General features: G+C 38.4%; 1 protein-coding gene across 3 annotated transcripts in view; it reads right to left on the bottom strand.

Moving 5' to 3' along the window:
* The window catches only part of LOC5567558 (runt-related transcription factor 2), a 207,611-nt gene that overhangs the window by 9,654 nt on the left and 173,604 nt on the right, over window positions 1–24,353 (bottom strand). For 2 of the 3 annotated variants that reach the window (XM_021847282.1, XM_021847289.1), the window contains exons 3-4: window positions 17,205–17,318; window positions 13,780–13,890 (exon numbers count right to left, since the gene is read on the bottom strand). In XM_021847282.1, the coding sequence (XP_021702974.1) occupies window positions 13,780–13,890; window positions 17,205–17,318 (225 nt within the window). The remainder of the gene's footprint in view (window positions 1–13,779; window positions 13,891–17,204; window positions 17,319–24,353) is intronic. The other variant, XM_021847300.1, reaches the window with a different exon arrangement.

Here is a 24,353-nt window from a genome sequence, read left to right as displayed (position 1 = left end):
AACTGCGAACTTTCTTTGGAAATTTACTTTTTTCTAATATGTATATCGCAACAAGCTCAAATATACTCTTTGTTCTGAGATGTAGAAGAAAATTATTATTCCGAAAAGATCTTCCACCAGACCCGTCACATGCTTTATTCAGTAATGCTCTCTAATGTCACAACAGTTTTTGATATTAATAGCTTGAAAAATCTCTGAACGAACACCACGCTTGTTGAGAACCTACCAAATGTTTTTGCTATGGGCTCGGTGGTGTTGATCTCGATAAAATCTAAAAAAAATCCGATATTCATTCTAAGGCAATCATTATGCCAAACGACTTTATGACAAACAGGGTACAATCGGTTTAAATAACGAGAATTTAGTCTTATCTCATAGCTCATATCTTTATAATCTTTGTGGTTAATCTACCGGCAGCATCGATTTCATACCACAATAAAAAAATAAATTGCGTCGTGGCGTAGACTGCCGAGAATACGTAAATTGCCCTATTTTGGATCAACATTATCAAAACATAATTAATGTTCATTCTTCTTATCAACTGTTTTGCTCTCCCTGGGTAAAATAAACAGCTCTTGAATTGATTGAATCAAATACAAAAAAGCGGTTACGTAATTTGCTAATAGACACGCACTGCAAGATTCACCATAATGAATTGACCCGCCAAAACACTATCGCTATCCTGACAGAGTTATCAAACCCCACACAATCTGTTCCAAACAAGCCAAATGCACTACAATCGCCGTCATGTAATCTCACGTCGGAACACAACTAGTTTTCATGTACCGCGAATATTTATGATATTTTCATGCGGTTTTTTTGTTGTGATTTCAACATGTTCTCTCGTTGGTTGTTTTGTTCATAACGTTAGCTCGATATGCTACCACTACTGCAGATAACCCCCAAAAAAATATATCCCACTCGATCCAACACGACCCGGATTCGCAGTGCATTTCCGCCCGCAAGTTTCCCACCTTTTACTCCACCGCAGATTCTATCGACTGGTGAACCGCGGAAACGCGTCTCCATTTAAACGCATTGACCAGATCGCTGAGCGTTGGTTTCGAATCTCGTCGTGTTACTCGATTGTCTGCAAAGTCCAGCCGTCGCGGAATGAGGTGCCTTTTTTATGCACTGACTGTTCAAAATGTAGTCCTACAGTGGGTGTCCTGCCCAGTTTATATCCACCACCCTCGGAAGCAGTTCGAGGTGCCAGACGAGGCCTATCGGTTGCGATAAACAATTCCAAAACAGTATCCGTATTTGACCACCGGTCCACATCGTCAACTAACCCTGCTGGCTACGGTTGAACAGCATGTCAGGCGGCTAGCCAGTGCTAAATGCAGAGCCAGGCCAGCCGCTTTATGAATCCTGGCTCTATGGACCATTTCTGCACTGTCACACAGTGCGATGGCAAAGGCTGGCATTAAAATGTTATTTCAGAAAAACAACCTCGCTTGTTTGCAGTAAATTTTTAATTTAGCACCAATTGTGTGTACGAGGGGGTTGATTATTGGTTGCACAAATGTGCAGCTTTTCGCGCTCACAACGCGAGCAATTCCTCATTGCAAGAATGAAACTATCTTCCTTGTTTTTGAACTGTGATGATTCGATGTTAGTGTTCGCTATAAATTGTCCACGAACCACGTGGTCCTTCTTTGAAAATTTCTTTAAACAAACTAGGTGTAACAATGGGATTCTGAGAGGTTTTCAAAAGATTTCAAATAAAGTTTCAAAATATTTCTAAATGTTGCCAAAAGATTATCAAGGACTAAACCCCTGGATTTTCAAAATGTTTGATTATGAAGTTTTTTCAGCAATTTTTTTTTCATACATATTGCATGGGAACCAAGAAAACGAACCAAACAAATTATGTAGTTTTTTTTTTCGTAGGACGTAAAACTTACTTAAAAATACCATTGGAAAGTTTACAAACAGTGGATTTTTTAGCTAACTCAACTCATGACCGAAATAATGTCACTTACACCCCTTTGCGTTTGAGCCACTCAATTTCAGAATAAATTGAATTCTCTGGCATCACTGCTGTGAAACAGCTGTTGAACTTTGTGCTCTGCTTTTTCTGCAAAAATTAAACCGAAACCAAAACAGAATTGCTAACTGCTGTATATTAAAGAAAACTCGCTGTTGCTGCTTTGTCATTGGACATATATGTACCTCGATGTAAGTAGAAACATCTGAGAAAATCAGGCTTGAAAATTGCTGTGATACTGCTGCTGTAAATTCTGCCTGCCATATCTATTGCTGCTGTTGCTGACCCGCTGCCTCAAACCTCCACCCTTGCACCATTGTACAAACAAGCTTCATCAAATCTGCTGTTGTATTCTACCGATCATATGCTGCTGTTGCTGTAAAAGTGCTTCTAATGTGCTGCAATTAATCTCCACCATTAATCGCTCATATCTACTTGTGACTGTATCCAATCTGCGAGAATAAAGGATCTTTTCTGCTGGTTGTTTTCATTTCGCCCATCACCGCCACCCGCCCGCCATCGCCTATAAGGTACCGTGGGGTAAGTGGATACAGAAAAATCAATAGTCAACTTCATTGTTATGTACAGCTAACGTTAATAATGTAATTCAAACTTTTTTCTGTGGATGAAAAATAAGGGACCAATGTACTGCAAATCGTCAATTATTTGATTTTTTCTGATTTTTATGTATTGAATATGAAGGACTTGAAAATTTACGCCAAATGATCCTTTTGCCCCACCATGGTGGGGTAAGTGGATCACCAATAAAAAAGGCTATTTTCAAAACAAATGAGGTGTAATTATGTATAGTAAGAATGATATTGCTCTTGTTCTTGTTATTGGTGCTAGGTAAATTACATTTTGATACTTTTGAAATTAAAAATTATCTTTATTTTATCAAAATATTATGAAAAATATTTATACATTTATTCACACTGAAAGAAATATTGTAACTAGAATAATTTGGAGAAAATCCATCTGTTTTATTCTCATAAGGTATACAGAAGTATTGTAGGATTATTCCTAATGATGTTTTCGAAAAACACTCGTAGTTTAAACATATTAGTTACATTTACTTTTGTTTTACAAACTGAAATCTTTTTATTCCATTCAAGAATATAATTGTACCATCTGTCGAGAACAATTTATATCGTCAAATGAGGTACGATAATATGCTTCAAATTGGGAAATTTGTTTATTTTGCTCTTTCACAATTCAGCTCAGATAATCCACGAAAAGTTTCGTTTGAATTTTGCAATATTTATTCTTTAATATTATTCATACCAGAAAGAAAGATTCAAAATACTTTTAGGTGGATTAATTCAAATTTTCTATGGAACTTTGACAAATTTAAGCTAGAAATGAAAAAAAAGTTGAAGAAAAACAACATTTGAGTATAATCAAACTAATTCAAATTCGCATTAGCAGTCTGGTAATATGCGATAACAATGCTTGATCCACTTACCCCATCCCATTAAAAAGTAGGGGGAAGTGTACCATGTCCAATATATCAGTATTTATTTTTAAAAATCACATATTTTTCATTGTGATTTACTCAATTAGAACTGAAATGCTCACCATGTGTTGAAAAAACTAATAGTATTTGATTTTAGACAGTGATGCAATGGATTTTTGAATGATAGAAAACAATTTTAAAATTATTTGATTTTTGCAGCTAATAAGTTTGTTTGTGTTAGTGTGCGTGTATTACCAGTTTTGCAATAGTATTAGTGTGGACGTAAGAATATAACCTAAAACGAAGCAATGGTGTGAAAACATTCAACATATTCAAGTATTTATGCTTAATATGGACAAATGATCCACTTACCCCACTGCTACACTTCCCCCACTGTACCTTAATCAAGTCCTGCTGTCAATCCTTTTCCCTATCGGAGGATCTGCTGTATGAAAGATCAATACCAAACATCCATCAACACATCACGACCACCACCACCAGGATAATCCAGCGCTGCTCGTTGCTATTGGCGTTCCGGCTCAGTGTGAGTAATAATTAGCTATATTGCTGATAGGGCACGTCTAAGCCATTCGATACAACCGCACGCACGTATACATTTAGTATAGCGCCATCTTTTGGCCGACACTAAAACTATGACTCATATCAGTTTGAAAGAGTTGCCAGACTTGCTTTCGAAAGCTCTAACCGAACATGCTAATCGTCTGCTAGCGAATATCGAGCACAGCCAACAATTTTTGTCCGATAAGTTGGACGATTTCGGCGATCAGATTTTGAAGCTTAAGGCAGAAATTAGCAAGCTAAAAAATGAAAATGATTGTTTGAGGAAAGACTTAGCGTTAATTTCGTCAAAAACAGATACACGTGTCTATTCTGCGCTGCGTGTGAGGTGACACGAGTCGAATGAGGTGACAATTGTCGACTCGCTCCCATTTGATTAACATTAGTCGTCTCACGTCACTCGCGGTGAGAGCGACACGTCTCGACTCACACGCCGCGCAGAATAAGCACGACAGCTTCGAATGTGGTCGAAAAACAGGAAACTGCATTAGACCTCCGGCGAAGATTAGAATTGTCGTCAAACGCCATTCTGTTAGGGATACCTCGGGTGCCAAACGAGAATACCAGAACTCTTGTTACCATGACATGCAATACTCTTGGTATCGATGAGGCCAATTCTATTGTTTCGTGTACTAGATTACCTTCATCTAAAACTGAGATCAGCCCAATCAGAATCGTATTCAAAGGCGTGCATGCTAAGGAACGTCTAATGGAAAAAAAGCAAAAATTTGGTCCCCTGACTGCATCGATGATATCCGGAATTCGGTGGCCCAATGGTTGGACCAATAAGATTTTCATCAGAGACGATCTTTCCCCACTCGCGATGGAAATCTTTCGTGAGCTCAAAACGCTACAACCTTTGCATAAATTCCGTTACGTCTGGCCTGGACGTGATGGCGTAATATTCGTGAAGTTTCATGAGGATTCCTACCCGGTTAAAGTTCGATCACGTGATGACTTGAGGAAACTTATTTTAAGTGCCCAAAATTGAAGCTGCTGATAACACTAACAGTTTCATATAAAAAATATTCCTACAATGAATTCGAACAACCTTGCAAAAAATCATCGCACTAATTCTTTGGATGCAATTTTTACACCTGCCACTCTCAATGGCCTCAATACGTTGCAAATTAACATTCGCGGAATCAACCGAATGGAGAAGCTGGATTCTCTTTGCCTTTTTCTGCAGAATCTTCCCGTTGTCATTGATATCCTTATAATTGGAGAGACCTGGATAAGAAGTGACAGAAGCAAGTACTATAACATTCCTGGATTTAAGAGTACTTTTTCTTCTCGAAGCAGCTCATCTGGAGGGCTTGCTATCTTTATCAGAGATGGAATCAGCTTCGAAGTGATATCCAACATGGAGGATAACGGATTGCATCATATTGAAATTGTTATTTTGGAGACTGGCATCAAGGTTCATGGAATCTATCGTCCTCCTGGATTTGAAACCGATAGATTTATCTCTATTCTTGAACGTGTGATATCGTCTGCAGACCTGGATACTCCTTGTTTGATATTCGGAGATATGAATCTTGCCATAAATAACACAGAATCACGTGGAGTTCAAAAATATTTGCAGCTCCGAGATGAACCAGCCTCAGGCTGAAAGTCTCGTTAATAAAGATAATAATAATAATAATATTTGCAGCTATTGGCTTCTTACAACATGGTTGTAACTAATACTCACAGCACTCGCCCAATAAGTAACAACGTGCTTGATCATGTGGTTTGTCCTTCAGATGTATCTGGACGAATAACAAATTTCACTATGGATTGCGAACTCAGTGATCATTGTTATATTTTGACTCATTTTGAAACTGCAACTATGAAAGTCAGTCAAAAACTTACCAAGTCTATCGTACACCACCAGCAAATAGACCTGCACTTCCGCATGTTTCTGGAAGCCACTGACTTCTCATGCTTGCAACCTAACGAACGACTGTTGGCAGTTACGGATCGTTTCATGCAGCTGAAGCAATCGTTTACTACGCAGATATCGGTAAATGTCAAAGTCAAGAGGAATGTATGCCCTTGGCTTAATCTAGACATTTGGAAGTTGGGTAGAATCTCCAACAACCTTTTTCAAAGGTGGAAGAGAAATCGCCAAGATGAGCACGTCAAAGATCTGTTAACTCATGCAAATAAAAAACTGGCAGATGCTAAACGTCGTGCCAAATCTGCATACTACCAACAACTTTTTTCGACCAACAATCCCAAGCAGTTATGGAACCGGATTAACAATATGCTAGGAAATCAACTTGATTCAACTAAGCAACAAACGCTTATAGTGGATGATACTGAGATTACTAAGCCCGAAGATCTTGGAGATGCGTTCAACAACTTCTTTTCATCTATTGGAAATAGTACTGCTAGCTGCCTTAATTCAGACGGTAATATTAACAAATTCAATACTATGGACACTTGCGGTCAATCTATATTCATGCGACCTGCCCCACCAACCGAAGTATCCAACATCATACGAGTGTTAAACAGCTCTAAAGCAACTGGAGTTGATGGATTCCCAGTATCAGCGCTTAAGAAATACAGTGATGTCCTCTCCCCAATTATATGCACCAGCTTCAACGATAGCCTTACTTCTGGAATCTATCCCGACTGTTTGAAAAAGGCGCTCGTTTACCCTATTTTCAAAGGTGGTGACCCTAAAAATCCCAGCAACTATCGACCTATATCTGTTCTTCCTGCTATCAACAAAATATTCGAGAAGCTTCTGTCTGCGCGTCTCCAAAGCTTTTTGGATAGTACTGCTCTACTCAATCCCAAACAATTTGGATTCAGACATGGATCTTCAACAGAAGTAGCTGTTTTGGAGTTAGTCGACGATATTGCGAATTGTATGGATAAAAAATCGGCAGCTGGGGTAGTGTTCTTGGATCTCTCAAAGGCCTTTGATACGATTAACCATTCGATTCTTCTAAAAAAAAAACTAGACGCATATGGCATACGTGGCGTTGCTAATGATCTGTTGCGAAGTTATCTGCTGAATCGTCAACAAAAAGTAAGAGTCTCCGGGATTAGTAGTGAGTACCGTAGCAGTAACTGTGGAGTGCCTCAGGGCAGCAATCTTGGACCTCTGCTGTTTCTTATCTACATCAACGATATTGCAAAGCTCCAAATTAAAGGACACCCTAGACTGTTCGCCGATGATACTGCAATCATGTATAAGAGCAACTCCGTAACAGAACTATTTGCAGACATGTCAAACGATTTGCGTCTGGTAACGGCGTATCTAGAGAAATTTACTGTCATTAAATCTGCACAAAACAAAATAAATGGTCTTTGGAGCTAGAGAGAACCATGCTGCACCTCATCCAACATTGACAGTAAATGGCGTAACGATTGAAGAAGTTTCGTATTATAAATACTTGGGCATCTACATTGACAACAAGCTACGTTGGGATTGCCATATACGAAATACTGTTGATAACTGCGCATCGTTGTGTGGAATTCTAAGAAAGCTGTCGAAATATGTGCCACAACATGTTCTACTAAAAATATATTTCGCTTTTATCCATAGTCGGTATCAATATGGTATAACGACTTGGGGTACAACCTTCAACACATACCTTAAAGACATCCAAGTTCAGCAAAACAGATGTGTTAAAGCAATATTCAAATTGGATTACCTGCACCCAACAAATCAGCTTTACAGCACCACTGAACATAATATTCTGCCAATACAAGGACTGTACATCATGCGAACAGCCACGATAATGTTTAAAATCCTAAACAATCTCAATCTGCATCATAACTGGAACTTTAATGCTGCTGCACATCACCATCAGACTCGATATGCTCATTTGCTGCAGAGAACTGGCTTTAGAACGGAAGTTGGAAGAAGAAGATTTCAAAATTTAGGGCCGGCAACATACAATCGATTACCAGAAGAAATCAAGAGTGCTCGAACGATTCAACAATTCAGGCGTAACCTTATACTTTATATAAAATCTAATATTGATCAATTCATTGCTCGATAGTATTTATGTAGAACTTTCTCTAAACTGAATTCAATAATGTAACTCGACTAATTTAAATAGCTATTTCAATAAGCTCTAACGTCCCTTTTAAGGAACACTAGTTCGATAGGGATTGTGAGTATTATTATTATTGCTTTGTAGAATGATCATAAATAATAAATAATAATAATAATAATAATAATAAATAAATCATCAGAGGTTTCCAAGATGGTCCTAGATGTTCTCAGAGTTTTCGAGAGCATCTCAAAGGTTCCAACGGTATGGTATGGTAAAGTTTTAAAGAATTTCATAAAGTGTTTTCAGTGTTTTCTATGGGTGTGGGAGACAACTATGTATTTTTTTAACACTTCCAAGTAGTTCTCAATGATGCCTTTAAGAATTCACAAAGGTGTTCTCCGGGTTTCAATGGGTTATCACGTGGTTCGCACATACCTAGAGAGCACTTCAAAATGATTTGTTTATTTGTTTGATGCGTAATTAAAAATTCACTGAAACATTTCAAATCTCTTTAATAAATGAATTTCCTGAGAATGTTTGAACAATCTAGTCAGGGGAAATCCATCTTTGGTAGTGGACTATTTGGGCACCGTAGGAGAAGGGGTGGTAAAATGAACACCTCATCTTGTTTCTGATAGAAAAACGAGAAATTTGTATAGTTCTATCGCACATGATCAAAAATAGGGATGTAATCTATAGCAGCGACATGGATTCCGACTAAAATAGCTAAATTTGTACATGTTTCAATCGATATCAAAAAGCGATGCAAATGTTCATTTTACCTGCACTATGTGGGTAAAATGAACAGCGGTTGGTGGTTAAACGAACACCATGCAAAAAACGAGAGTAAAACAATTATTTCTGAAAATTTTCATTGCCCCACCGAAAATACATCCATTAATGATTGTAACCCATTCAAAAAGAATTCTTAAATTATCAGATTTGACATAATATCATAACGATATTCACCTCACTAAAAAACCTCAAGTCTTCCGAGCTACGTCACTTCTAATTTTTAAACGTGGTTTTCTAAACTTTTAGTTTTCGTTGATATTTTCACTTCAATTGACCTACGTATCAACTCGAACACTCAGATTTATGCTCTAAATCGTCCGTGCGTGATAAAAAATCATCGAAATTTGTTTTTTATCGGTAAAAGGCACGGTGTTCATTTCACCACCCCTGTTCATTTTACCACCACTTCCCCTACCAAAGATTGAAGAAAAATGTTATTAGCAAAATACGCTTCAAACGGCACTCTCCCGAATTCATTCGATTCAAAATGGAAAGTTATTTATTTTCAATATATTATATGAGTTTCGGAATAATATAAGCCTATTTTTGATGTAGTCTAAACAGCACGGAACAAAATATTAAATAAAGTAAGAGAAGATTGGACTATCTGATTACAAAAAGTAATTCAAAAACTGGTCGAATATTTTATCTCAGAAAATATATTTAATATTAATTTAAGGAATTGATAATTTTATCCCAGGAAGAATATTTTTATAAATTCCTTCAAAGTGAATTGGATAACATAAACTTCACCTCATCAGTTTCGGCAAACAATTCCACAGATTGTTATTAAAATGTTATTTAACGAAATGAACATATATTTAAATAATTTGTTTAAATTCAATTGAATTTTGAAATGAATTTTGGATACTCTTCTGGCTTAGTGTGCATGAAGTAAACTTGGAGTCGTGAATTCGGATTTTCGGTGAAATGTTTTTAGAATGTTTACTTAGCTGGTTCCAAAAACCTTTTTTTTTCTCCACACTGCTTATTGGATTTTAGATTCATTTTTTGGTGTCCTCCCAAAACTTGAGCTCATTTAGATGATGCATAAACCCTTCAAAATTTGTCTGGGAATTGCTATGGGAAAAGCAAACAATAAATTCAATCGGTCAAAATGTCTGCCCATGTGCTCTTGAGGGTTAGCGCAATGCTGATACCGTTAGATATTGATAATTCGAGTGACAATTAGAAGTTCGGCAGTCAAAACTCCGGCGAAGTTCGGCGATCCAGTGATGCCTGCAAAAAAGCCAAATTATTATAGTCAAAGATATTCAACTAACGGCACGGTAAATGGCTGGGCATGGCGTACCATTCGTACCTCGCGTACCTGCAGGAATAAAATAAACTCCTTTGTGTTGTCATTAGCCTCTTGTCCAGCAACCCCTATCCCTACCTCCTCGTGGTACTGGCCGGGGAACGAGTAATCTTAGGGAAGATCTGGTAGTCAACCCCGGTGGGAACTGGAAAGGCGGGGTTTGCTTTTGCTTTTGCTCCTGCAAACCTTCCCGGTCAACCAGTCAGTGATTTTCGATAGCGATCGATATAGATTCGTTTTGAACCGTTAGCGATCGCCATCGTTGGTTAAAGATCTATAAAGAATTATGAAGACTGGTTGGTCGGGTTGAGCGTCTGTACTCCATGTTAGGAGCGGCTCACAACAGCGTCTGTTCCCCATGTCAGGGGTGGCTGATCATCGTCCGAGTGCCAGAGAAGGACTCTAAGCTAAACTGTGCACTATGGCCCTCCAAACATTTAGGGGGAATGGTCCTCCGAAAATTTAGGGGGTTGTTGTCAGGCCCTGTAAGCCAGCCGTAAAAATATTAAGCAACGAGAGAATACGAACCGGGACAATCGGCGAAGACCACAGCAACGTAAAGGGAGTAGCGATTGGAAGCTCGGTACGTGGAACTGTAAATATCTCAACTTCATCGGAAGCACACGTATACTCGCCGACGTGCTGAAGGACCGTGGATTCGGCATCGTTGCAGGAAGTGTGTTGAAAGGGATCAATGGTGCGAACGCTTAGAGGTAACCATACCATCTACCAGAGCTGCGGAACAGCTTTTATAGTGATCAGTGATATGCAGAGGCGCGTGATTTGGTGGTGGCCGATCAATGAAAGAATTTGCAAGTTGAGGCATAAAGACCGGTCGTTCAACTTTAGCATAATAAACGTGCACAGCCCTCACTCCGGAAGCATTGATGATGATAAGGACGCTTTTTACGCGCAACTTGAACGCAAGTACGACAGCTGCCCAAGCCACGACGTCAAGATCATCATAGGAGATCTAAACGCTGAGGTTGGCTCGGAGGAGGAATTCAGACCGACTATTGGAAAGTTTAGCGCCCACCGACTGACGAGCGAAAAAGGTTTACGACTAATTGATTTCGCCGCCTCCAAGAATATGGCCATCCGTAGCACCTACTTCCAGCACAGCCTTCCATACCGATACACCTGGAGATCACCACAGCAGACAGAATCACAGATCGGCCACGATCTGATTGATGGACGGCACTTCTCCGACATTATCGACGCCAGGACCTATCGTGGCGCTAATATCGACTTCGACCACTATCTGGTAATGGTTAAACTGCGCCCAAAAATCTCCGTCGTTAACGACGTACGGTACCGACGGGGATGACCCATTTCGCATAAAGACCTTTCGCATACGGACGTATGGTATAATAGACGTTTTGCATAAAGCAGTTTCATTTAAGATCAGCTAGCATTTTAAAGAAGGCATATAATTCTGATTATGCCAAATGTCCATTATGCCAAACGTCCATATGCGAAACGTCCTTATGCGAAACGTCTTTATGAGAAATGTCCCACGCCCGGTACCGACGGCCGCCCGGTATGACCTGGAGCGGCATAAGCAACCGGATGTCACAACTGCGTACGCGCAGCTCCTCGAGGCTGCATTACCGGATGAGGGTAAGCTGAATGAAGCCCCTGTTGCGGACTGCTGTAGAACAGTGAAAGCAGTTATCAACGATGAATCTGAGAACAACGTCGGGTACGTTAGACGGAGTCGACGGAACGATTGATTCGACGAGGAATGTAGGCAGATTTTGGAGGAAAAGAATAAAGCGCGGGCGGTCATGCTGCAGCAAGGGATACGACAGAACGTGGAACGTTAAACACGAAAACGACAATAGCAGGCGGGTCTTTCGGAAGAAAAAAAAAACCACCAGGAGGAGACGGAGTGTGAGGAGGTGAAATAGCTGTGCCGGTCTCAAGAAACACGTGAGTTCTATCAGAAGCTCGACACATCCCGCAACGGCTTCGTGCCACGAGATGGGCGGATATAAGTATGGGCGCATTTTCACGGACGAGCATGAGGTGATCAAAATCTGGAAGCAGCACTTCGAGGAACACCTGAATGACGCTGAGAGCACAGGCAATGAAGGACGGGACAACGGAGAAAATGCCTTTGTCAATACTGCGGGCAATGGAAACCAACCAGACCCCACTTTGAGGGAGGTTAAGCATGCCATTCACCAGCTCAAGAACAATAAAGCTGCTGGTAAAGATGGTATCGTAGCTGAACACATTAAGATGGGCCCGGAGAGACTGATCATTTGACTGCAATCTGGGGAGTGGAAGGAAGGGGTAATATGCCCCATCTACAAGAAAGCCGACGAGTTAGATTGTGAGAACTTCCGAGCGCTCACCATTCTAAATGCGACCTACAAAGTGTTATCCCAGATCATCTTCCGTCAACTGTCACCTAGATAGACGGGGATACGTTCGAGGTGGTCGAAGAGTTCGTCTACCTTGGATCCTTACTGGCGGCTGACAAGCCGTGAAATACGGAGCCGCATCATCAGTGGAAGTCGGGCCTACTATGACCTCCATAAGAAGCTGCGGTAAAAAAAGATTCACACCCGCACCAAATCTACCATGTACAAAACGCTCATAAGACGGTTGTCATGGGTATGACACATGGACGTTGCTCAAGGAGGACCTGCAAGCACTTGGAGTCTTCGAACGTTGGGTGCTTAAGATGATCTTTGGCGGTGTGCAGGAAAATGGTGTGTGGCGGAAAAGGAAGAACCACGAGCGCGCCCAACTCTACGATGAACCCAGGTGGCCAGAGCTGGAAGGATTCGATGGGCAGGGCATGTTGCAAGAATTCCGGGCAGCAATCCTGCAAAGATGGTTTTCGCTTTGGATCCAGTTAGTACAATAAGGCGTGCTAGGTGGGCGGATCAAGTGCGTATCGATTTGACGAGCGTGGGGCAGAACCGAGGATGGAGAGATGCGGTCACGAACCGAGTATTGTTGCGTGAAATTGTTGATTCAGTGTTATCTGTTTAGATGTTTACTAAATAAATTAAATGAATGAAGTGCTTCTCGCATGTCCAGCGAGTGTATTTTTATGTAACGAATACATATCAATGAAATAATGCATTTTGGTCAGATTGACGCTTACGTCGAACATGGGCAGAATAGTCGATAGCTTCAACGCCGAAGCCAGTATCATGGTATTATCAATCGACTAGAGCCAACGCCTGAGACAATGAAACAAACCAAATTCAAGGCCTGTGGATCATCAAAGTTGTCATACCTCAAGGTTGCGTTTCTTGTGCACAATGATCTGCGTCGAACCGAAAATGGGAGTTTTACTGCTATTTTTGTTGAACATGGAAGCAGAAACTGCATATTAACAATTAACTAGGTTAGGAACGACCCTTGAGTCTATCGGAAAAGTAAGATTTGTTATAGTTCTAGATAAGCTTTTAACACTTCAGTCGTCGCGCTGTTGTATTCTGTACAACACCGCTGAAACACCTCGCTTTTCGTCCACAACAGCAGCGCGATGGTTCTGACGGTGGCAAACCGCGCGACGACTGGAAAGTTAAAGTTTCTCAACGAATAAGTTTTAATTCATTTACATCATATTCTGAAAATAAATCCCAAGTGCAATCAAAGATACAAACAAAACAGTACTCACCTATGGGTGGCATTCTGAAGCTGGACAGTGGATCCGCCGGGAAATGGAACGGCCGCTGACCGAAGGCAAAGTGGAACTGCTGCTGTTGCCCTAGAAGAAGCGGTGATAACACTATAGGTTAGTTGAAGTGGCCAATTCTCAAGCGCCGCTGAAAAACATCGGCGGCAACTGGATTTTTATTGACGAATTTAGATATTGGAAAGCGCTCCGCATAGTTCCGTGGAGATTTTTGGTGATAGATGGAATAAAATAAACACGCTGCATAACATGACGGATTGGTGTGTGAGAACTGATACAGACAATCTGAACATATAAGTATTGGTATCAAATTAGTGTACCAACTGGGGGAACAATAGGGACATAGACAGGGTGTGGGAGTGTGATGCTAAAGTGTGACCAACCATATTATGTGGGATAGTGTCTGATAAGTGGAATGTGATATCTGTTTGACAGAGTCCGAGCGAATCTCTGGCACCGTATGTGAATGATAATCAGATTTAGTTGGACAATGTTGTATGTTTGTGAATAGACGACGCGCTGGCAGTGTGGCATAGCTGTGGTCAGGGAAATGGGTTTTGGCTGATTTGAACAATATAAATGGCACGAACTGGAGTGCCCGAGTAGTGCCGGGTGTGCAATTGCAATGGAATTTCGGTGAATCAAATTATCAAAGCAATGCTTAGCTGGGGTGTTGCTGGAGTATGATATGGATCTAAATATAATTTGGAAATTTTGGTATGAGATCCTTGCATTCCGCTTTGGATTGATTTTATTGCAACTATTTCAATAATTAAATTAAAGCGGCATTTTTCATCAGACAATTCAACTTGTCTTTTGCACACGTAAATTAATCAGACCGTGCTGCTGTAAGGAAAGTTTCATTATCTCAAATCCGTCCATGTGACCATCACAGCTGTCGCATGTACTGGGGAGAAAAGTTTCCTGTGGTTTTCAACACACTTTCAGTGCAATTCTGCGTTTCCTTTGTCATGCCAACATCAGCATATGTTTGTCTCATGCTTGCAATGACAGTTTGCTTTTATTGTCGTCTGTTTCGCTCCGTCTAGGTAAGTAAGGAAAGTTTCACTAGTATCTGTACATTTGTTCAATGTCCTATTCGAACACTTTCATCCCAACTAGTCTCTGTTGCAACATTGAGCTTAATATTTCTTCATAAATTTCATTCATTTTTGATGTGCTCTTCATTCGATGGAAATTTTGACAGTAAATCAAAATATCAGTTAAATTTCACTGAAATGTGGAGAAAATTTGGACATTTTCTGGTCGACGAAATACTTACCGTAATCCGGGGACAAATTGATCACTATTTTGCAACTTTTCGTTGTGTTAACCTTCGGAATTCAAATATTGTCAAAACAATTGCGACAAAATCAGTACTCCATTATTCTTTATCAGTTTATGTAATCGACTTTACATGGAATAATATTTAACATATCATAAAAATAGTTTTAATATAAAAAATTTAAAATGCCACACTGGGTCGAAATTGAAAGCCATGTAACAAAGCAGGTTGAAGAATAAAAAATTTTCTTATCTACTGAATTTGGGTCTCCTGAATCTGAAAATGATGTCAAAATTCTTACAACTCGAGTATTTCATCATTTTTTTCTAAAATTAAACTTTGAAGATCAGCATAATACGCCTAAATGTAGGCAATTTCCCTTCAAATAAGCACATTATTTGAGATTAAACGGTTTTATGAGTAAAAAACTTAACTTGGTATGCTGTATGATATCAAGAATGAGTTTAGTATTTCATTCTAAAGCTCACACAACATTTTAAACACTAAAAGTTGACATGTAGGCGTAGCACCAGTGGATTGTTTCGCACTAGCATTTTCAACTGTATGGCTTACACCTTCAAAAAGTGTAAATATTTCTTTGCAAAACTGAACCTAATAAAACTGAAATATTCAAAATCATCATTAGGCATCTATGAACTAGAAAACATGGAATGTCTGTGGCGCCAACGAAACCTTCAGCTTCCTTGGGAGGAAATGTTTTTTGGTATCGACCTGATCGAATTCACCCCAGTGATCAATTTGCCCTCAGATTACGGTACTATACTTTCCTCTTTGGAATTGGAGGTACTTCTAAGGAATTCTTAAAAATATCTTAAAATATGGAAAACTAAGTCTATTGAATCCTGTGAGCATCCCTTATTGTTCAAGCTTACCGTTTCTTTTCTAGAGACATCTCAATAAATGTCCCCGTGAGTATCTGTACGAAGATTTTTGGTAAAACCAATTTATTAAATAAGTCTTTGAATAAAATTTCTTATATTTATTATTGGGAATAAGCTCAATGCATGAGGAAAGTTTATCAAGGTTAATTTATTGTATAACAGTGCTTCCCGAAGTATGCAAATTCACTCCCTGAGGACGATTTTCATGTCAATGGGGGCCAATATGTTTAAAAAATTAAATTTGTGGGGCGAAAGACCCGCTGAAAGGACTAGATTAGAATATAAAAAAAATTATTAACACGCGTAACATTTTTTGTTGGCAATTTTTAATAATTTGTTTTTAATTGTTCTCTATTATTTTTTGTTGATTTGTATGAACACAGACTTAAAAACATACCTCAATTTTAATAAACTGCATGAAGTCTCCTAAAATCGAAAAAAAAAAATATTTCTTTGAAAGAAAACAAACAATTATACATTATCTTTACATTCCAATTTTTAAGATAAAGATTAGGAGCTTTCGACCATCTGATTTTCTTTTTTTGAATTGCTATCAGCTTATTCAGCTGTTAAACCAGCTAAATAAGCTAAGCATTCTTCAAGTGATATGCCTCATATTTCCCTTTGAACACATAGGAAACTTAATGGCATCCTATAGACTTGTAAACGAATATTCCTTTAGCTGACATTTGCAAATACTTAAAGTTTACATAATCTAAGTAATATTACTATTACTGCATTTAAGCTTAACAAATTGCAAAATCACGTCCTGTCGCCTTCATTCTACATTGCATTGGAAAATTATCCAACAAAGGTCTTTTCCCATGGGAAACCTTCAGTTTCAAAATTCAGGAAATGATTTACCTATCCTACACATAACGGGATTTTGGAGTTCAAAAGTGAAAGGTTTCTACACCATTCTAAAGGGTAACCGACCGGGACATGGCAGCAAGGCCGTCAAACCGGATATGAAATTAAATTAAATAATCAACAGCTTTTTGTCCGTGTGAGTACAGTCTCTGCTAGGCATCGGCCAGGACTTCCAAATTATATGCATAAGCAGTTCGGGTGTCTACGTTGAGTGAGGTTTGATTACGTTGAAGTGTTTGTAATTTATTCGGTAGCAGGTAGCCCAGGATGGGTGGATCCCATTGGGGAACGGATGTGTGGGATGTCTAATTGATTTGAGAGTGTGTAATATTCGGGGTTTTTTGACTTACTTGTTTTCGACCGGGGCTCTCGAGGTCCGTCGACGGTCACCTTGATGGCTTTGTTGTAGGTGGCAACTTGGGGAGGACTCGTTGATATCGTTATGGTGAGGGTGAAACTTTTACCTGAAATTAGTTCTACTTGTAGGGATGGGTTAACGATTCAAATGTGTGGGATTACAAGTGCTCATTTTCACTCCCATGGTTCGGAATTCTTTCATAGAAGTATTTTGCTGGCAGTCAAGGAGTATTGGAAACAATAATTTGCCACCTTTTCTACTGTTTCCAATATCCTATTGACAATGTTACAAAGGTGCGTGCGTAACGACACATGAGAACAAAATTCTTCTGTGAAAGGTATTTCGAAGAAATGAACTTGTTGATTTGAAATGAAAATATTGTTGCAAACAAATGAATTCCACGGTATCCAGAACGGTTGCAGACACAGAATAGTAGTATTCAAGCCAGTGCGCATCGTACACTTATGCTGTGCGTACACAATTTTTTTCTACTGACGTTTGAAACTAACTAATGTGATAAAACAATACTTCTCAGTGCTGCAAAAAAAGTACTAATCGGTGTTACTTCTATGTCTAATAATTATTATTTAATCCTTAACCCGCTTCTTATTCACTAAACACGGTAACACACACGAACACGAGGAAGGATGAATCTCTGAATTCACAACTTCCTTCCAACAAAGTGGGTTATATAAGTGTCACTAAACGTGGCAAGAATGGAAAAAAGAACGTTTCTCCACTTTCTTCCAAGGGTGAAATAGATAATGTTGATAATTGAATCGAGATGAGCAATCAGTTCGATGCTTAAGACACATCTGAACATCAAATCGAAGCAGCCTCTAGTCTAGCCCAGGCTCTTTGATTCAAGTGAGGAAACAAAGGGTGCCGCCAATCGTGATCAGTTGTTCCGAATTTGTAGGATTTAGGCTGGAGATCTTTTAATATTTATTACGGTTTACATCAACAGACTATCCACAAACAAACAGACGTAACAGTTGAAGAATTTACAACATCACCATACACCATCATCATCTGGTGAGCATGTTGCACGAAAAGGTGTTTCGTGCAACAAGACCGGCAGATGGTGGTAGTGTGAACAGCCCTGTCGTCCTGCTTAGTCGCACTTAGTCTACGACTAAGAAGCTTTTCTCAGACTTTTTATTAACGCCCTTTGGGACATCAGTTGAAAATTCAAGCTGTATCATCGACATCGACCTGAATTAATTTAACTTTGTTGCATGTAGATCAGGTGCAACTAAACGCCCTGTGTAACATCAATCGAAATTGTCAAGCTGTTTCAACGCCCTGGAGTAACTTGACCTTGTCTCAATTAGATCAGTGGCCTTTAACGCCCTGTAAGATATCATTAAATAATTACAAGCTATATTAACGCCCTGGAATAGTTTGAACTATGTAGATCAGGTGCATTTTAATGGTCTGAAACCAATAATTCCTAGTTGTATCAACGCCCTGGAGTATTTTAACTTTGTTCTATGTAGATCAAGTGTAACTCAACGCCCTGTATGACATCAATCGATCAAGCTGTTTCAACGCCCTGAAATAGTTTGACGTTATTATACACAGATCTTTTCGAAATCGGAAGCATCTTTATGCCCTGTAGAAAATCAATTAAAATGTCTCTGTATCAACGCCCTGTAGTTATTTGACCTTATTATATCAGGTGCATCTTGACGCTCTGTAGGACATCAATCGAAATTTTCAAATTGTTTCAACGCCCTAGACTAATTTGCGAGATCTGGAGCATCTTTACGCCTTATAGAAAATCGATCTAAATTTCTGAGCTGTATAAACGCCCTGGAGTATTTTGACTTTGCCCTAGATCAGGTTCATCTCAACGCTCTGTAGGACAACAATTGAAAATTCTAAGTTTTATCAACGCCGTGCAGTAATTTGATATTGTTTCACGTAGATCAGATGCATCTTAACTCCCTGTATGAAATAAATCGATCCATCTGTATCGACGCCCTGGAGTAGCTTAACGTTATTCCACATAGATCTTTGCGAGATCTGGAACATCTCAACGCCCTGTAGAAAATCAATCGAAATTTGCATGCTGTATTAACGTCATGGAGTAATTTAACATTATTCCATGTAAATCTGGTGCATTTTGACTGATTTTGCCTCAAATAGATGAGCTGTATCTAAACGCATCATTTAGTAAATTCATTGCTGTATCAACGTCCTGGAGTATTTTGTCCTTATCCTTTGTCGATTAGGTGCATCTCAACGCCCTGTAGAACTTCAATTGTAAATTACAGAATGTATTAACACCTAGGAGAAATTTGACTGTATTCCAAATAAATCAGGTGTATTTGAACGTCCTGGATCAAATAAAAATTGGTCCAACATCAATTCAAATTGGTAAGCTATATCAACGCCCTTGAGTAATTTGACTTTATTTCACGTAAGTCTTTGCAAGATCTGAAGGATCTTAAAACCCCTTTGGAAAATCAATCGAAATTTTTCATGCTGCTTCAACACACTGAATTTTTTCATCTTGTGTTATTGAAATCAACTGCATTTTAACGTCCTGATTAAGATCAATTGTAAATTCTAATCGGTACATACGAGAAATTTGTCCTTATCCTATGTAGATAAAGTGCACCTTGACGCCCTAAATCAATCAAAAATTCCAAGTTGTATCGACACCCTGGAGTAATTTGACCTTAATTCAAGAATATTAGGTGCATCTTAACGCCCTGAAGGAGATCAATTGTAAAAAACATGCTTCTAAAACACATTAGGGTAATCTGACATTGTCTTATGTAGTTCATTTGCATACTAACGCCCTTTATGGAATCAATCAAAATTGTTAAGCTTCATTAAAGTCATGAAGTTTGATCATGTCTCATTTAGGTCAGACCTGAGAACATAAGCTGAAAATTCAAAGCAGTGTCAACGTTCAGGAGCAATTTGACTCTATTATATGTAGATCGGCTGCACTTCGTCACCCTGTAGGGCATTTATTAAATATTTCAAACTTTATCGACGCTCCGAAGTATATTGACCTAATTCCATGTAGATCATATATTGTTTCTTTATATTGTTTCTTTATTGTTGTTATTTCCATCTGCCATCGGGGTCTTAATGAAGAAATCTTAAAATAATTAATTAAATAAACGAGATCTGTACAATCGCTGTCTGAATGACTCTACAGAAGAGTTAAAATCAAACAGCTCGTAACCTTCTACAAAACATCTACTAATAGAATTAACCGGATCATTTGCTCCGTAATTAGTATTCCTGGATTCAACCTGAATAACTTGTCTGGACCGTAAAACACGCTCAGGGGCATAGAGTCGAATACGCTTTAACAAAGCTGCACAATCTACTTCGCTACGAATTATTTTCGCTCCATATACAGCTCTATCGATTCCGCGACGTACACGTAACGGTTCAATTCCCAGTAAGGCACAACGATCCTCATAAGGTGGTAGCATTTCAGGATGTCGCCATGGTAGATTTATCAAAGCACGCCTCACGAATTTTCTTTGAACAGCTTCTATTCTTGCAATCCACACGGCTTCATAAGGCGACCACACAGTAGATGCAAATTCCAAAATAGATCTAACAAGAGAGCAATATGAAGCGCGCAAGCAAAGAGGATCGTCAAAATCTTTGGCCATTTTGAAAACAAATCCCAACTGTCGGTTTGCTTTATCCACGATGCAATTTAAACGTCAATTGGCAGTCTAACAACACCCCAAGATCCTTGACTTTATCAACGCGTTCCAGTTTCTGTCCATTTATACTGTAACCGTACAGAATTGGAGATTTGCTTCGACGGAACGAGATGACGCAACATTTAGGAACGCTTATAATGAGGAAGTTTATATGTATATCACCGCTCTGTATGGTATGAATCAAAATTGTCAAGCTGTATAAATCCCTTGGAGTAAATTTTAGATCAGCTGCATCTTAACGCCTTCTATAACAACAATCGAAATTAACCCGAGCTGTATTAACGCACTGGAGTAATTTGATATTGTCTCATAGTTACTCAGAATCATCTCAAGTAACTCTTGAAGTTTGATGAGATACATGAAATTTTTAAGCAGAAAAAATAATGTACCTAATATGTTCTAAAGACAATCAGTTCGTATTCTTGTTTATTTTGGGCCAATAGTTTTCATGTGATAGTGACGAAAATTCATTATCAAGTACGCATCAAAAAACGTTCTTGCTGAACTGAGTTTGAAAACCTGCTGTAATGAATAATTAACGAGTCTAAAATCCACTAATAGATCCAACGCCAAACTACTATTATAAACAATAGCGTAATATTTTGAAATCCAGGGCAATTGTCAAATTTTTTGTACTTTGATTCACTTCAAGAGCGACATTTCATTTTAAAATTAAGCGATGTATTTGGCTAAAGTTCGAACCTCTTGTTTAATCTAAAAATAAGGTTAAAACTTTCTAGATGTCCCGCTTTAAGAAACCTTGAGCATTTGTTCGTGAACTTAATTTTTCGATTCTATTTTTATATAAAACTAGTGAGCCCGGCAAACTTCGTTTTGCCATCAAGTAGGCTGTTGAAAAATTGGCATGCAATCTCTCATACAAAATGACACATTAGTTTTCTTCAGTGTTTAAGACTATTCCGAAAACTTTCCTAAACTTTTTCTACGTACGAACACGTCGAAACCCTAGACGAATGCAACAGTGAAAGAATCAGGCAAATCCGTTGACTCGTTCTCAAGTTATTTCGTGACATACAAACATCATTCCATTTTTATTTATATAGATTAAAAGGCATGATAGAAGGAGGTGGGGAGTCTAGAAATCACGAAAAATGATGGACGTCATATTTGAAACTTCCCTAAGAAAAAACTGAGTTAGAACAGCTGCAAAAACTAGGTGAGCAATGGTATAAGCCGTTTGAAATGAACGATTTTCTAAATTTATGGAAACAACATATTTCGTACAACAAAGTAAAAAGTATTGAATCGCTGGTTCTTTCCTCTAGTAAACTGTAAAATGAGATTAAATTTTGGGTAAAAAAATCTGGCTGCCGTCTTAATTTTAAGCAAAGGTACCTATAAGTTACTTAGTACGATGATACTCATCATTTTGAAATGAAATAAAAATTGAGTTGAAGCAAATACTCTCCATTTTGAAAAACTGTGTGAATTTTGATCATTTGTCCCTGGTTTTGAAGATATTTCGATGTATCTAGAGGGCTCGACATAATCCATATATTTTTTTTAAATTTATAGGTGTTTCTCCGTTTCACATTTGAATTGGAATGAGCATTGAACACAACCTAAACACGTGCAAATGCATATTAGTTCTCAAGTGTTTGAAATATATATTGATTTGATACAATTTTGAAGTTTTGATGAAAAGTTTGATTCTTCATATCATCAGAGCAGACACATCTCTAAGATCTAAGACTTTTTTTTAGAATTCCTCGTTACGTTATGACATGTATTACTGTGTGTTTTTCATGATTATCTGTAGTAATTTCATTAGAAGTTTATTCAAGTAATTGCCCAAATGTTAAGACCTTACACCAGATATTTCTGAAGGAGTTCATTTAATGATTATTCGTCAAGAAATTACTCCAAGAATTTTGTTTAGAGCACCTCAAGAATTCATCCTGGATTTTTCCAAGGAGAACCAAAGTAATTATATTTCTTTCAAGATTATTTAAAAAATCATCTGAGTTCTCCAATTTTTTTTTAGATTTTTTTTTCAAAAAAGTCCCAATTTATCCAGTGATTCGTCCATCAATTTCCCTGGGACATTCCCAGTAAATACGTCTTCTAGAATTCAGTCAATAACTTCTTTGGAAATAATTTCAACCAGGAATTTCTCTAAATAGGTCGAAAGCAAAGCCATGCTGAAGGTGACTGGGTTCGATTTCCGGTCGGTCCAGGATCTTTTCGTAATGGAAATTTTCTTGACTTCCCTGGGCATAGAGTATAATTGTACTTGCCACACGATATACGAATGCGAAAATGGCAACTTTGGCAAAGAAAGCTCTCAGCTAATAACTGTGGAAGTGCTCATTAGAACACTGCGCTGAGTAGCCGGCTCTGTCTCAGTGGGGACGTTAATGTCAAGAAGAAGAAGAAGAAGAAGAAGAAAAAGAAGAAGAAGAAAAAGAAGAATAAGAAGAAGAAGAAAAAGAAGAGGTCGAAAAAGTAGAATTTGTCACGCTACATAATTTGTGTACCATCCCTTAAAGAATTTTAGATTTCTTGAAGGAAACGTACATGAATTTTGAAAAGAATCCACATGAAGAGGCTGAGGAAATCTTGCAATGTTTTTTAAAAACCCCTTAAGCTATTTTTTTTTTCAAGTACTCTGGAACAAATCTTTGTGGATTTTCTCTGAAGAAAGTTTGTAGATATCTTTGGAAGAACTTTAAGAGTGACCGCTAGAGATTTCGGTTGAATATCTGGAGGAAACTCTAGGATAGCTGTGGAAAAAAAATCAAAGTGGTACCTGAAGAAAATTACTGGAGTTAGTAGCTTTGGAGATGCCAAGCATTTCAAGGAGCAAATTCTAAAAAAAATATTATAAGCATTTTTTGGAAAATGTCTGGAAGAATTTCAGGGAGAATTGGTTTTTCTGGAAGAATTCCTGGAGAGATCCCTGCAGGAGACCCTAAATGTATGCTAAATAAAATCACTGTGATACTTCCTGATGCTCTTTTGGGAAAAAGAGACTAGAGGCCATGTCTCAAAAAAGAATCCTACTACCAGTCCTGTCCTTAGGATCATTCATTGGAGCAATTTTTGTTATCAATCATAATTACAAATATGAATTTACTTATATTCATGTCCTTTTAAAATCGGTTCAAATCAACAAATGTGACGAAAATAGATCAAAACGCTTACCTTTACAACCAGTGAGGTAACCTTATATCCTCATCCAAGAAAATAAATGGATGAGCAGCAAACATTCTGTGAATTTGTGTAGTTTTTCATTCTATGTACCAAGTGACCCGACTAATCGCAAATGTTCTCAAGCGAAACTGAACATGATTTAAAATTTTTTCATCGCGCAGAAGCTCCATAAAATATTTCACTGCAATTTCTTGAACATTTCTGCAAAAAACAGTCTTTTGAAAAATCGTCATAATCTGCTATAAATATGTTTTTGCAATTTC

Source organism: Aedes aegypti, chromosome 1 (assembly GCF_002204515.2).
Source record: "Aedes aegypti strain LVP_AGWG chromosome 1, AaegL5.0 Primary Assembly, whole genome shotgun sequence".
NCBI lineage: Eukaryota > Metazoa > Arthropoda > Insecta > Diptera > Culicidae > Aedes > Aedes aegypti.
This window is presented reverse-complemented; position numbering and strand designations above follow the sequence as displayed.